Source organism: Scyliorhinus canicula, chromosome 10, assembly GCF_902713615.1.
Source record: "Scyliorhinus canicula chromosome 10, sScyCan1.1, whole genome shotgun sequence".
Lineage (NCBI taxonomy): Eukaryota > Metazoa > Chordata > Chondrichthyes > Carcharhiniformes > Scyliorhinidae > Scyliorhinus > Scyliorhinus canicula.
The window spans coordinates 2,940,957-2,954,382 of record NC_052155.1 but is presented as its reverse complement, the minus strand read 5'-3'; the positions used below and the strand labels follow the sequence as shown (position 1 = coordinate 2,954,382).

General features: G+C 51.9%; 1 protein-coding gene across 5 annotated transcripts in view; it reads left to right on the top strand.

The window, feature by feature from the left end:
• faim2a (Fas apoptotic inhibitory molecule 2a) overlaps positions 1-13,426 on the top strand; it is a 394,729-nt gene that overhangs the window by 362,565 nt on the left and 18,738 nt on the right. For 4 of the 5 annotated variants that reach the window (XM_038808516.1, XM_038808515.1, XM_038808514.1 and 1 more), the window contains exons 9-10: positions 9,715-9,802; positions 13,104-13,199. In XM_038808516.1, coding sequence (XP_038664444.1) covers positions 9,715-9,802; positions 13,104-13,199 — 184 coding nt within the window. The remainder of the gene's footprint in view (positions 1-9,714; positions 9,803-13,103; positions 13,200-13,426) is intronic. The other variant, XM_038808517.1, reaches the window with a different exon arrangement.

The window sequence follows — 13,426 nt, the reverse complement described above, 5'->3', positions numbered from 1 at the left end:
CGGACCCCCAATCACATTGACGTGTATCTCCCGGACCCCCAATCACATTGTCGTGTATCTCCCAGACCCCAATCACATTGTCGTGTATCTCCCAGACCCCAATCACATTGTCATGTATCTCCTGGATCCCAATCACATTGTTGTGTATCTCCCGGACCCCAATCACATTGTCGTGTATCTCCCGGACCCCAATCACATTGACGTGTATCTCCCGGACCCCCAATCACATTGTCGTGTATCTCCCAGACCCCAATCACATTGTCGTGTATCTCCCGGACCCCAATCACATTGTCGTGTATCTCCCGGACCCCCAATCACATTGACGTGTATCTCCCGGACCCCCAATCACATTGACGTGTATCTCCCGGACCCCAATCACATTGTCGTGTATCTCCCGGACCCCAATCACATTGTCGTGTATCTCCCGGACCCTAATCACATTGTCGTGTATCTCCCGGACCCTAATCACGTTGTCGTGTATATCCCAGACCCTAATCACGTTGTCGTGTATCTCCCGGACCCCAATCACATTGACGTGTATCTCCTGGATCCCCAATCACATTGTCGTGTATCTCCCAGACCCTAATCACGTTGTCGTGTATCTCCCGGACCCCAATCACATTGTCGTGTATCTCCCAGACCCCAATCACATTGTCGTGTATCTCCCAGACCCCAATCACATTGTCGTGTATCTCCCAGACCCCAATCACATTGTCGTGTATCTCCCGGACCCCAATCACATTGTCGTGTATCTCCCAGACCCCAATCACATTGTCGTGTATCTCCCAGAGCCCAATCACATTGTCGTGTATCTCCCAGACCCCAATCACATTGCCGTGTATCTCCCAGACCACAATCACATTGTCGTGTATCCCCCGGACCCCAATCACATTGTCGTGAATCTCCCGGACCCCAATCACATTGTCGTGTATCTCCCAGACCCCAATCACATTGTCGTGTATCTCCATGATCCCAATCACATTGTCGTGTATCTCCCAGACCCCAATCACATTGTCGTGTATCTCCCGGACCCCAATCACATTGTCGTGGATCTCCTGGATCCCAATCACATTGTCGTGTATCACCCAGACCCTAATCACATTGTCGTGTATCTCCTGAACCCCAATCACATTGTCGTGTATCTCCCGGACCCCAATCACATTGTCGTGTATCTCCTGGATCCCAATCACATTTTCCTGTATCTCCCGGACCCCAATCACATTGTCGTGTATCTCCCAGACCCCAATCACATTGTTGTTTATCTCTTGGACCCTAATCACATTGTCGTGTATCTCCTGGACCCCAATCACATTGTCGTGTATCTCCCGGACCCCAATCACATTGTCGTGTATCTCCTGGATCCCAATCACATTGTCGTGTATCTCCCAGACCCCAATCACATTGTCGTGTATCTCCTGGATCCCAATCACATTGTCGTGTATCTCCCGGACCCCAATCACATTGTCATGTATCTCCCGGACCCCAATCACATTGTCATGTATCTCCTGGATCCCAATCACATTGTCCTGTATCTCCCGGACCCCAATCACATTGCCGTGTATCTCCCAGACCCCAATCACATTGTCGTGTATCTCCTGGATCCCAATCACATTGTCATTTATCTCCCAGACCCCAATCACATTGTCCTGTATCTCCCAGACCCCAATCACATTGTCGTGTATCTCCTGGATCCCAATCACATTGTCGTGTATCTCCCAGACCCCAATCACATTGTCGTGTATCTCCCAGACCCCCAATCACAGTGTTGTGTATCTCCCGGACCCCAATCACATTGTCATGTATTTCCCGGACCCCAATCACATTGTCGTTTATATCCCAGACCCCAATCACATTGTCGTGTATCTCCCAGACCCCCAATCACATTGTCGTGTATCTCCTGGATCCCAATCACATTGTCGTGTATCTCCTGGATCCCAATCACATTGTCGTGTATCTCCCGGATCCCAATCACATTGTCGTGTATCTCCCGGACCCCAATCACATTGCCGTGTATCTCCCAGACTACAATCACATTGCCGTGTATCTCCCAGACCACAATCACATTGTCGTGAATCTCCCGGACCCCAATCACATTGTCGTGTATCTCCCAGACCCCAATCACATTGTCGTGAATCTCCCAGACCCCAATCACATTGTCGTGGATCACCTGGATCCCAATCACATTGTCATGTATCACCCAGACTCCAATCACATTGTCGTGTATCTCCCGAACCCCAATCACATTGTCGTGTATCTCCCGAACCCCAATCACATTGTCATGTATCTCCCGGACCCCAATCACATTGTCATGTATCTCCCGGACCCCAATCACATTGTCGTGTATCTCCCGGACCCCAATCACATTGTCGTGTATCTCCCGGACCCCAATCACATTGTCATGTATCTCCCGGACCCCAATCACATTGTCGTGTATCTCCCAGACCCCAATCACATTGTCATGTATCTCCCGGACCCCAATCACATTGACGTGTATCTCCCGGACCCCCAATCACATTGACGTGTATCTCCCGGACCCCAATCACATTGTTGTTTATCTCCCAGACCCCAATCACATTGTCCTGTATCTCCCAGACCCCAATCACATTGTCGTGTATCTCCTGGATCCCAATCACATTTTCGTGTATCTCCCGGACCCCAATCACATTGTCATGTATCTCCCGGACCCCAATCACATTGACGTGTATCTCCCGGACCCCCAATCACATTGACGTGTATCTCCCGGACCCTAATCACATTGTTGTGTATCTCCCGGACCCCAATCACATTGTCGCGTATCTCCCGGACCCTAATCACGTTGTCGTGTATCTCCCAGACCCCAATCACGTTGCCGTGTATCTCCCGGACCCTAATCACATTGTCGTGTATCTCCCAGACCCCCAATCACAGTGTTGTGTATCTCCCGGACCCTAATCACATTGTTGTGTATCTCCCAGACCCCAATCACATTGTCGTGTATCTCCCAGACCCCAATCACATTGTCGTGTATCTCCCGAACCCCAATCACATTGTCGTGTATCTCCTGGATCCCAATCACATTGACGTGTATCTCCCAGACTCCAATCACATTGTCGTGTATCTCCTGGATCCCAATCACATTGACGTGTATCTCCCGGACCCCCAATCACAGTGTTGTGTATCTCCCGGACCCCAATCACATTGTCGTGTATCTCCCAGACCCCAATCACATTGTCGTGTATCTCCCAGACCCCAATCACATTGTCGTGTATCCCCCGGACCCCAATCACATTGTCGTGTATCTCCCAGACCCCAATCACATTGTCGTGTATCTCCCGGACCCCCAATCACATTGTCGTGTATCTCCCAGACCCCAATCACATTGTCATGTATCTCCCAGACCCCCAATCACATTGTCGTGAATCTCCCAGACCCCAATCACATTGACGTGTATCTCCCGGACCCCCAATCACATTGACGTGTATCTCCCGGACCCCCAATCACATTGTCGTGTATCTCCCAGACCCCAATCACATTGTCGTGTATCTCCCAGACCCCAATCACATTGTCATGTATCTCCTGGATCCCAATCACATTGTTGTGTATCTCCCGGACCCCAATCACATTGTCGTGTATCTCCCGGACCCCAATCACATTGACGTGTATCTCCCGGACCCCCAATCACATTGTCGTGTATCTCCCAGACCCCAATCACATTGTCGTGTATCTCCCGGACCCCAATCACATTGTCGTGTATCTCCCGGACCCCCAATCACATTGACGTGTATCTCCCGGACCCCCAATCACATTGACGTGTATCTCCCGGACCCCAATCACATTGTCATGTATCTCCCGGACCCCAATCACATTGTCGTGTATCTCCCGGACCCTAATCACATTGTCGTGTATCTCCCGGACCCTAATCACGTTGTCGTGTATATCCCAGACCCTAATCACGTTGTCGTGTATCTCCCGGACCCCAATCACATTGACGTGTATCTCCTGGATCCCCAATCACATTGTCGTGTATCTCCCAGACCCTAATCACGTTGTCGTGTATCTCCCGGACCCCAATCACATTGACGTGTATCTCCCAGACCCCAATCACATTGTCGTGTATCTCCCAGACCCCAATCACATTGTCGTGTATCTCCCAGACCCCAATCACATTGTCGTGTATCTCCCAGACCCCAATCACATTGTCGTGTATCTCCCGGACCCCAGTCACATTGTCGTGTGTCTCCTGGATCCCAATCACATTGACGTGTATCTCCCGGACCCCAATCACATTGTCGTGTATCTCCTGGATCCCAATCACATTGACGTGTATCTCCTGGATCCCAATCACATTGACGTGTATCTCCCAGACCCCAATCACATTGTCGTGTATCTCCCAGACCCCCAATCACATTGACGTGTATCTCCCGGACCCTAATCACATTGTTGTGTATCTCCCGGACCCCAATCACATTGTCGCGTATCTCCCGGACCCTAATCACGTTGTCGTGTATCTCCCAGACCCCAATCACGTTGTCGTGTATCTCCCGGACCCTAATCACATTGTCGTGTATCTCCCAGACCCCCAATCACAGTGTTGTGTATCTCCCGGACCCTAATCACATTGTTGTGTATCTCCCAGACCCCAATCACATTGTCGTGTATCTCCCAGACCCCAATCACATTGTCGTGTATCTCCCGAACCCCAATCACATTGTCGTGTATCTCCTGGATCCCAATCACATTGACGTGTATCTCCCAGACTCCAATCACATTGTCGTGTATCTCCTGGATCCCAATCACATTGACGTGTATCTCCCGGACCCCCAATCACAGTGTTGTGTATCTCCCGGACCCCAATCACATTGTCGTGTATCTCCCAGACCCCAATCACATTGTCGTGTATCTCCCAGACCCCAATCACATTGTCGTGTATCCCCCGGACCCCAATCACATTGTCGTGTATCTCCCAGACCCCAATCACATTGTCGTGTATCTCCCGGACCCCCAATCACATTGTCGTGTATCTCCCAGACCCCAATCACATTGTCATGTATCTCCCAGACCCCCAATCACATTGTCGTGAATCTCCCAGACCCCAATCACATTGACGTGTATCTCCCGGACCCCCAATCACATTGACGTGTATCTCCCGGACCCCCAATCACATTGTCGTGTATCTCCCAGACCCCAATCACATTGTCGTGTATCTCCCAGACCCCAATCACATTGTCATGTATCTCCTGGATCCCAATCACATTGTTGTGTATCTCCCGGACCCCAATCACATTGTCGTGTATCTCCCGGACCCCAATCACATTGACGTGTATCTCCCGGACCCCCAATCACATTGTCGTGTATCTCCCAGACCCCAATCACATTGTCGTGTATCTCCCGGACCCCAATCACATTGTCGTGTATCTCCCGGACCCCCAATCACATTGACGTGTATCTCCCGGACCCCCAATCACATTGACGTGTATCTCCCGGACCCCAATCACATTGTCATGTATCTCCCGGACCCCAATCACATTGTCGTGTATCTCCCGGACCCTAATCACATTGTCGTGTATCTCCCGGACCCTAATCACGTTGTCGTGTATATCCCAGACCCTAATCACGTTGTCGTGTATCTCCCGGACCCCAATCACATTGACGTGTATCTCCTGGATCCCCAATCACATTGTCGTGTATCTCCCAGACCCTAATCACGTTGTCGTGTATCTCCCGGACCCCAATCACATTGACGTGTATCTCCCAGACCCCAATCACATTGTCGTGTATCTCCCAGACCCCAATCACATTGTCGTGTATCTCCCAGACCCCAATCACATTGTCGTGTATCTCCCAGACCCCAATCACATTGTCGTGTATCTCCCGGACCCCAGTCACATTGTCGTGTGTCTCCTGGATCCCAATCACATTGACGTGTATCTCCCGGACCCCAATCACATTGTCGTGTATCTCCTGAATCCCAATCACATTGACGTGTATCTCCTGGATCCCAATCACATTGACGTGTATCTCCCAGACCCCAATCACATTGTCGTGTATCTCCCAGACCCCAATCACATTGTCGTGTATCTCCCGGACCCCCAATCACATTGTCGTGTATCTCCCAGACCCCAATCACATTGTCATGTATCTCCCGGACCCCCAATCACATTGTCGTGTATCTCCCAGACCCCAATCACATTGTCGTGTATCTCCCGGACCCCCAATCACATTATCGTGTATCTCCCGGACCCCAATCACATTGTCGTGTATCTCCCAGACCCCAATCACATTGACGTGTATCTCCCGGACCCCCAATCACATTGACGTGTATCTCCCGGACCCCCAATCACATTGTCGTGTATCCCCCGGACCCCAATCACATTGTCGTGTATCTCCCAGACCCCAATCACATTGTCGTGAATCTCCCGGACCCCAATCACATTGACGTGTATCTCCCGGACCCCAATCACATTGTCGTGTATCTTCCGAACCCCAATCACATTGTTGTGTATCTCCCAGACCCCCAATCACATTATTCCATCTGATGTCAGTCCAGTTTTATGCTGACCTGTCTCCTGCTGAGAGTCACCAATTCCTGTCTGGTGTAGTTTGAACGATAAGCGTTTTTCAATATATTGGTCTGTCATGGCACAACCTGGTGTGGCACAGGACAGTGCTGACCAGCTGGTGTGGCACTGGGCAATGCTGACCAGCTGATGTGGCACTGGGCAGTGCTGACCAGCTGGTGTGGCACTGGGCAATGCTGACCAGCTGGTGTGGCACTGGGCAGTGCTGACCAGCTGGTGTGGCACTGGGCAGTGCTGACCAGCTGGTGTGGCACTGGACAGTGCTGACCAGCTGGTGTGGCACTGGGCAGTGCCTACCAGCTGGTGTGGCACTGGGCAGTGCTGACCAGCTGGTGTGGCACTGGGCAGTGCTGACCAGCTGGTGTGGCACTGGGCAATGCTGACCAGCTGGTGTGGCACTGGGCAGTGCTGACCAGCTGGTGTGGCACTGGGCAGTGCTGACCAGCTGGTGTGGCACTGGACAGTGCTGACCAGCTGGTGTGGCACTGGGCAGTGCCTACCAGCTGGTGTGGCACTGGGCAGTGCTGACCAGCTGGTGTGGCACTGGGCAGTGCTGACCAGCTGGTGTGGCACTGGGCAGTGCTGACCAGCTGGTGTGGCACTGGGCAGTGCTGACCAGCTGGTGTGGCACTGGGCAGTGCTGACCAGCTGGCGTGGCACTGGGCAGTGCTGATCACAATGTGTTGACTGGTTGATGATTCCTACCCACCCTGACCACACACATATGTTCATATTTTTGTTAAAAACATTACATTTCTACAAGGCCAAACGGTACAAACACTAATTTTGCGTTGGAGAAACAGGGTACCCTCCCCTCTGTACCAATGTACGAGGAGGGAGTGTAGGATATTCTGATTATTGAACCAGTTCACAACACTGTTGCACAAAAAACAAACGGTACAAGTACTAAACTTTGCGCTGGAGAGACCAGATACCCTCGCCTCTGTACCAACAGAACGGGAAGGAAGGGGAGGAGGGAAGGGTGGTGGTGGGGAGGGACTGGAAAGGAGGGGAGTGGGGAGGGACTGGAAAGGAGGGGGGTGGGGAGGGACTAGAAAGGAGGGGGGATGGGGAGGGACTGGAAAGGAGGGGGGTGGGGAGGGACTGGAAAGGAGGGGGGTGGGGAGGGACTGGAAAGGAGCGCGGTGGGGAGGACTGGAAAGGAGGGGGTGGGGAGGGACTGGAAAGGAGGGGGGTGGGGAGGGACTAGAAAGGAGGGGGGATGGGGAGGGACTGGAAAGGAGGGGGGTGGGGAGGGACTGGAAAGGAGGGGGGTGGGGAGGGACTGGAAAGGAGAGGGGTGGGGAGGGACTGGAAAGGAGGGGGTGGGCGGAGGGCTGTCCAATAGGGTCCTGCCTAAACTATCTACGTAGGCAGAAAAATAAAAGAATCTTCAATTATAATGTGCCCGATTCCGGCACACACACATGTTCATATTTTGATTTTTATTGCACACATATTTAAGTATCCAATAATTGACACTGGTTATGTAAGGGGGGTGCAGCTGGTTCTTGTGGTGGTGATAATGTTTTCTGCAGAGTGTTCAAGGAAAATAAAGGTGTTTGGCAAAGGAACAGAACTCCTGACTCTTTACTCAACAGCAGATGTCATGATATGCAGGCACACACATAATGATATACAGACAAGCAGCTAATGACACAGAGAACAGGACTTGACCAATAAGCAGGCAGGACACTCAAGGGTGGGATCTGACTATAAAAGACACGTGTCACTCACACTCCACCTCTTTCCATTAATGAACATCTAGAGAGTCAGTCAAGGGTGTTGTTACAATCTCACACCTCCACCACGTGGCTAACAGCTAGTCTGGTTCAGTCAGACAGAGTAACCACACTTAAGTTAGCAGAGAGCCGAACTCACAGAGAACTGTGCGAACTGTGCTATTAGTTCAATAAACCTGATTGAACTAACTTCCAGGTCTGGAGTATCTTTCTGATTTAAGCTGCATCCAGTTGCCGCCAGTGTTAGACCAGTGTACCTAACACAACTGTGAGAAGCCAACAACACACACTCCTATAAATGATTAAGTAGTGATCTAATTGAGATGTTTAAGATGATTAAAGGAATTAATAAGGTAAACATAGAGAAAATATTGTCAGATAAGTGGACATGACCTCAGAATTGGTTCAGTGGTGATGTCAGGAAAAACGTTTCACACAAAGTCAGTGGAAATCTGGAGCTTCTCCCCCAAGAAGCTGGGGTTCGAAGGGAAATGAATGGGTGTTTGGATGAGGGGATTATGGGAACAAGGTACGTATGTGTAGTTAAGGTACAGCAGATGAGCCATGATCTAACTGAATGGTGGAGCAGACTCACATGGCTTCCTATTGCTAGTCCTGTGGGGAGCAGGGCAGCACGGTAGCACAATAGATAGCACTGTGGCTTCACAGCACCAGGGTCCCAGGTTCGATTCCCCTCTGGGTCACTGTCTGTGCGGAGTCTGCACATTCTCCCCGTGCCTGCGTGGGTTTCCTCCGGGTGCTCCGGTTTCCTCCCACAGTCCAAAGACGTGCAGGTTAGGTGGATTGGCCATGATAAATTGCCCTTAGTGACCAAAAACGTTAGATGGGGTTACGGGCATAGGGTGGGTGAGGGATTAAGTGGGTCGGTGCAGACACGATGGGCCGAATGGCCTCCTGCACTGTATGTTCCATGTTCGAAGGAACATTGTGCTGTGTCACACTGTCAGCATGCTTTGCAGAGGAAGGCATTGAGAGAGGTCTGTAAAAGTCAGTTTAATATCTCCACAATTGGGCAGCACGGTGGCCTAGTGGTTAGCACAACCGCCTCACGGCGCTGAGGTCCCAGGTTCGATCCCGGCTCTGGGTCACTGTCCGTGTGGAGTTTGCACATTCTCCCCGTGTCTGCGTGGGTTTCACCCCCACAACCCAAAAATGTGCAGAGTAGGTGGAATGGCCACGCTAAATTGCCCCTTAATTGGAAAAAATAATTGGGTAATCTAAATTTATATTTAAAAAAAATCTCCACAATTTAAGAGACTGGTTTGCGGCACAGAGACTAATTTTGATGTCTAACTAGTGTTAATTTCAGTATTGATTTAGTGTTAATCTGGGACCACTTTACTTGCATGTCTTCACTGCTGTACTGTTCTATCTTCATCTATTCCTCCTCCTAGTTATCATGACACAAAGAGTGTGATGATCTGCATTGGCATCACATGCCTGGTCTGTCTCGCAGTCAGCATCTTCTCCTTCCAAACAAAGGTACGTTCAATTTATTCCTAGGCTGTGGGCCTTGCTTCAAAGGCTGCCGTTTGTTGTCCATTCCCAGTCTTGGTTGAAAGACTTGCCAGGGATCAATTAGTACAGGTACTATGATCTTAGAATCATAGAATGAGTACTGAGGGAGTGCCGCACTGTCAGAGGGTCAGTACTGAGGGAGTTCTGCACTGTCACAGGGTCAGTACTGAGGGAGCGCTGCACTGTCAGAGGGTCAGTACTGAGGAAGTGCCGCACTGTCAGAGGGTCAGTACTGAGGGAGTTCTGCACTGTCAGAGGGTCAGTACTGAGGGAGCGCTGCACTGTCAGAGGGTCAGTACTGAGGGAGTGCCGCACTGTCAGAGAGTCAGTACTGAGGGAGCGCTGCACTGTCAGACGGTCAATACTGAGGGAGTGTCGCACTTCCAGAGGGTCGGTACGGAGGGAGTGCTGCACTGTCAGAGGGTCAGTACTGAGGGAGCGCTGCACTGTCAGAGGGTCAGTAATAAGGGAGTGCCGCACTGTCAGAGGGTCAGTACTGAGGGACTGCTGCACTGTCAGAGGGTCAGTACTGAGGGAGTGCTGCACTGTCAGAGGGACAGTACTGATGGAGTGCTGCACTGTCAGAGGGTCAGTACTGAGGGAGTGCTGCACTGTCACAGGGTCAGTACTGAGAGAGTGCTGCACTGTCAGAGGGTCAGTCCTGAGGGAGTGCTGCACTGTCAGAGGGTCAGTATTGAGGGAGCGTTGCACTGTCAGAGGGTCAGTGCTGGGGGAGGTGCTGCACTGTCAGAGATTCAGTACTGAGGGCGTGCTGCACTGTCAGAGGGTCAGTGCTCAGGGAGTGGCTCACTGTCAGAGGGTCAGTACTGGGGGAGGTGATGCACTGTCAGAGGGTCAGTACTGAGGGAGTGCTGCACTGTCAGAGGGTCAGTACTGAGGGAGTGCTGCACTGTCAGAGGGTCAGTACTGAGGGACTGCTGCACTGTCAGAGGGTCAGTACTGAGGGACTGCTGCACTGTCAGAGGGTCAGTACTGAGGGAGTGCTGCACTGTCAGAGGGACAGTACTGATGGAGTGCTGCACTGTCAGAGGGTCAGTACTGAGGGAGTGCTGCACTGTCACAGGGTCAGCACTGAGAGAGTGCTGCACTGTCAGAGGGTCAGTCCTGAGGGAGTGCTGCACTGTCAGAGGGTCAGTATTGAGGGAGCGTTGCACTGTCAGAGGGTCAGTGCTGGGGGAGGTGCTGCACTGTCAGAGATTCAGTACTGAGGGCGTGCTGCACTGTCAGAGGGTCAGTGCTCAGGGAGTGGCTCACTGTCAGAGGGTCAGTACTGAGGAGGTGCTGCACTGTCAGAGGCCTAGTACTGAGGCAGTGCCGCACTGTCAGAGGGTCAGTACTGAGGGAGTGCTGCACTGTCAGAGGGTCAGTACTGAGGAGGTGGTGCACTGTCAGAGGCCCAGCACTGAGGGAGTGCTGCACTGTCAGAGGGTCAGTACTGGGGGAGGTGCTGCACTGTCAGAGGGTCCGTACTGAGGGAGTGCTGCACTGTCAGAGGGTCAGTACTGAGGGAGTGCTGCACTGTCAGGTTCAGTACTGAGGGAGTGCTGCACTGTGAGAGGGTCAGTACTGAGGGAGTGCTGCACTGTCAGGGTCAGGACTGAGGGAGTGCAGCACTGTCAGAGGGTCAGTACTGAGGGAGTGCAGCACTGTCAGAGGGTCAGTACTGGGGGAGGTGCTGCACTGTCAGAGGGTCAGTACTGAGGGAGCGCTGCACTGTCAGAGGGTCAGGACTGAGGGAGTGCAGCACTGTCAGAGGGTCAGTACTGGGGGAGGTGCTGCACTGTCAGAGGGTCAGTACTGAGGGACTGCTGCACTGTCAGAGGGTCATTACCGAGGGAGTGCTGCACTGTCAGAGGGACAGTACTGAGGGAGTGCTGCACTGTCAGAGGGTCAGTACTGGGGGAGGTGCTGCACTGTCAGAGGGTCAGTACTGAGGGAGTGCTGCACTGTCAGAGGGTCAGTACTGAGGGAGTGCTGCACTGTCAGGATCAGTACTGAGGGAGTGCTGCACTGTCAGAGGCCCAGTACTGAGGCAGTGCCGCACTGTCAGAGGGTCAGTACTGAGGGAGTGCTGCACTGTCAGAGGGTCAGTACTGAGGAGGTGGTGCACTGTCAGAGGCCCAGTACTGAGGGAGTGCCGCACTGTCAGAGGGTCAGTAGTGAGGGGGTGCTGCACTGTCAGAGGCCCAGCACTGAGGGAGTGCTGCACTGTCAGATGGTCCGTACTGGGGGAGGTGCTGCACTGTCAGAGGGTCAGTACTGAGGGAGTGCTGCACTGTCAGAGGGTCAGTACTGAGGGAGTGCTGCACTGTCAGGATCAGTACTGAGGGAGTGCTGCACTGTGAGAGGGTCAGTACTGAGGGAGTGCTGCACTGTCAGGGTCAGTACTGAGGGGGTGCCGCACTGTCAGAGGGTCAGTACAGAGGGAGTGTTGCACTGTCAGAGGGTCAGTACTGAGGGAGTGCTGCACTGTCAGAGGGTCAGTACTGAGGGAGTGCTGCACTGTCAGAGGGTCAGTACTGAGGGAGCGCTGCACTGTCAGAGGGTCAGGACTGAGGGAGTGCAGCACTGTCAGAGGGTCAGGACTGAGGGAGTGCCGCACTGTCAGAGGGTCAGTACTGAGGGAGTGCTGCACTGTCAGAGGGTCAGGACTGAGGGAGTGCAGCACTGTCGTGGAGGCCCGTTATTCCCTCTCATCTCTAAGTATTTAATTCTACCACTGTCTTGTTCAACCTTCCTCCCTGAATCAGAATAACCAGAACACAGGAACTGTCCAAATATATCAAAATACTGTGGTTGCTGGAAATGAGCAAGAAAATTGGGCTTGAAACGTTAACTCTCGTTTCCCTCTATCCACAGATGCTGCCAGAGCTGCTGAGTTTTTTCCAGCTTTTTTCTGTTTTGTTTTGAGGTGATCGGCTCATTTTGTTTGATGCAGTATGTTGGATCTTTCTGTACAAAAATGGCTGCCGTACCTGTCAGGGAACAGTAGTGACTGCTTCGGAGTTGCAGAGCCGAGGAGGGCTGGTGGGAGAGGTTGATGGACAGGGATGGAGATGGTTCACTGCACAGGAACTAGAGAGAGCATTGAGCAGGGAGGGAGAGTGGTCAGAGTGAGTGAGGGGAAGGCTGTCGGCAAGTTCCTGCTGGGTTAACCATCCCCTTCCTTGGCCTCTGGGGTTCTCGGCAATGTTGGGCATTAGTTGGGTAAATTCCTCCTGTTAACTGATACTTCTTGTTGCAGTTTGACTTTACCTCTTGCCATGGATTGATGTTTGGGCTAATGATGGCATTGTTGATCACTGGGTTGGTCATGGTCTTCACTGTCCCATTCGGATATGTAAGTAAGAAACTTCAACATAGCCACATCCTGACAAGCTGCAAAATGACAGGAAAGTGCACAGGATGCTCAAAGTTCAAAACACTACGTTCACAGTAAACAGTCTCTGAATTGTCACTGTTAGAAATATTTATCTACACACAAAATCATTAAAACATTAAGTAAGGGCAGCACGGTGGCGCAGTGGTTAGCATTGCTGTCTACAGCACTGAGGTCCCAGGTTCGAT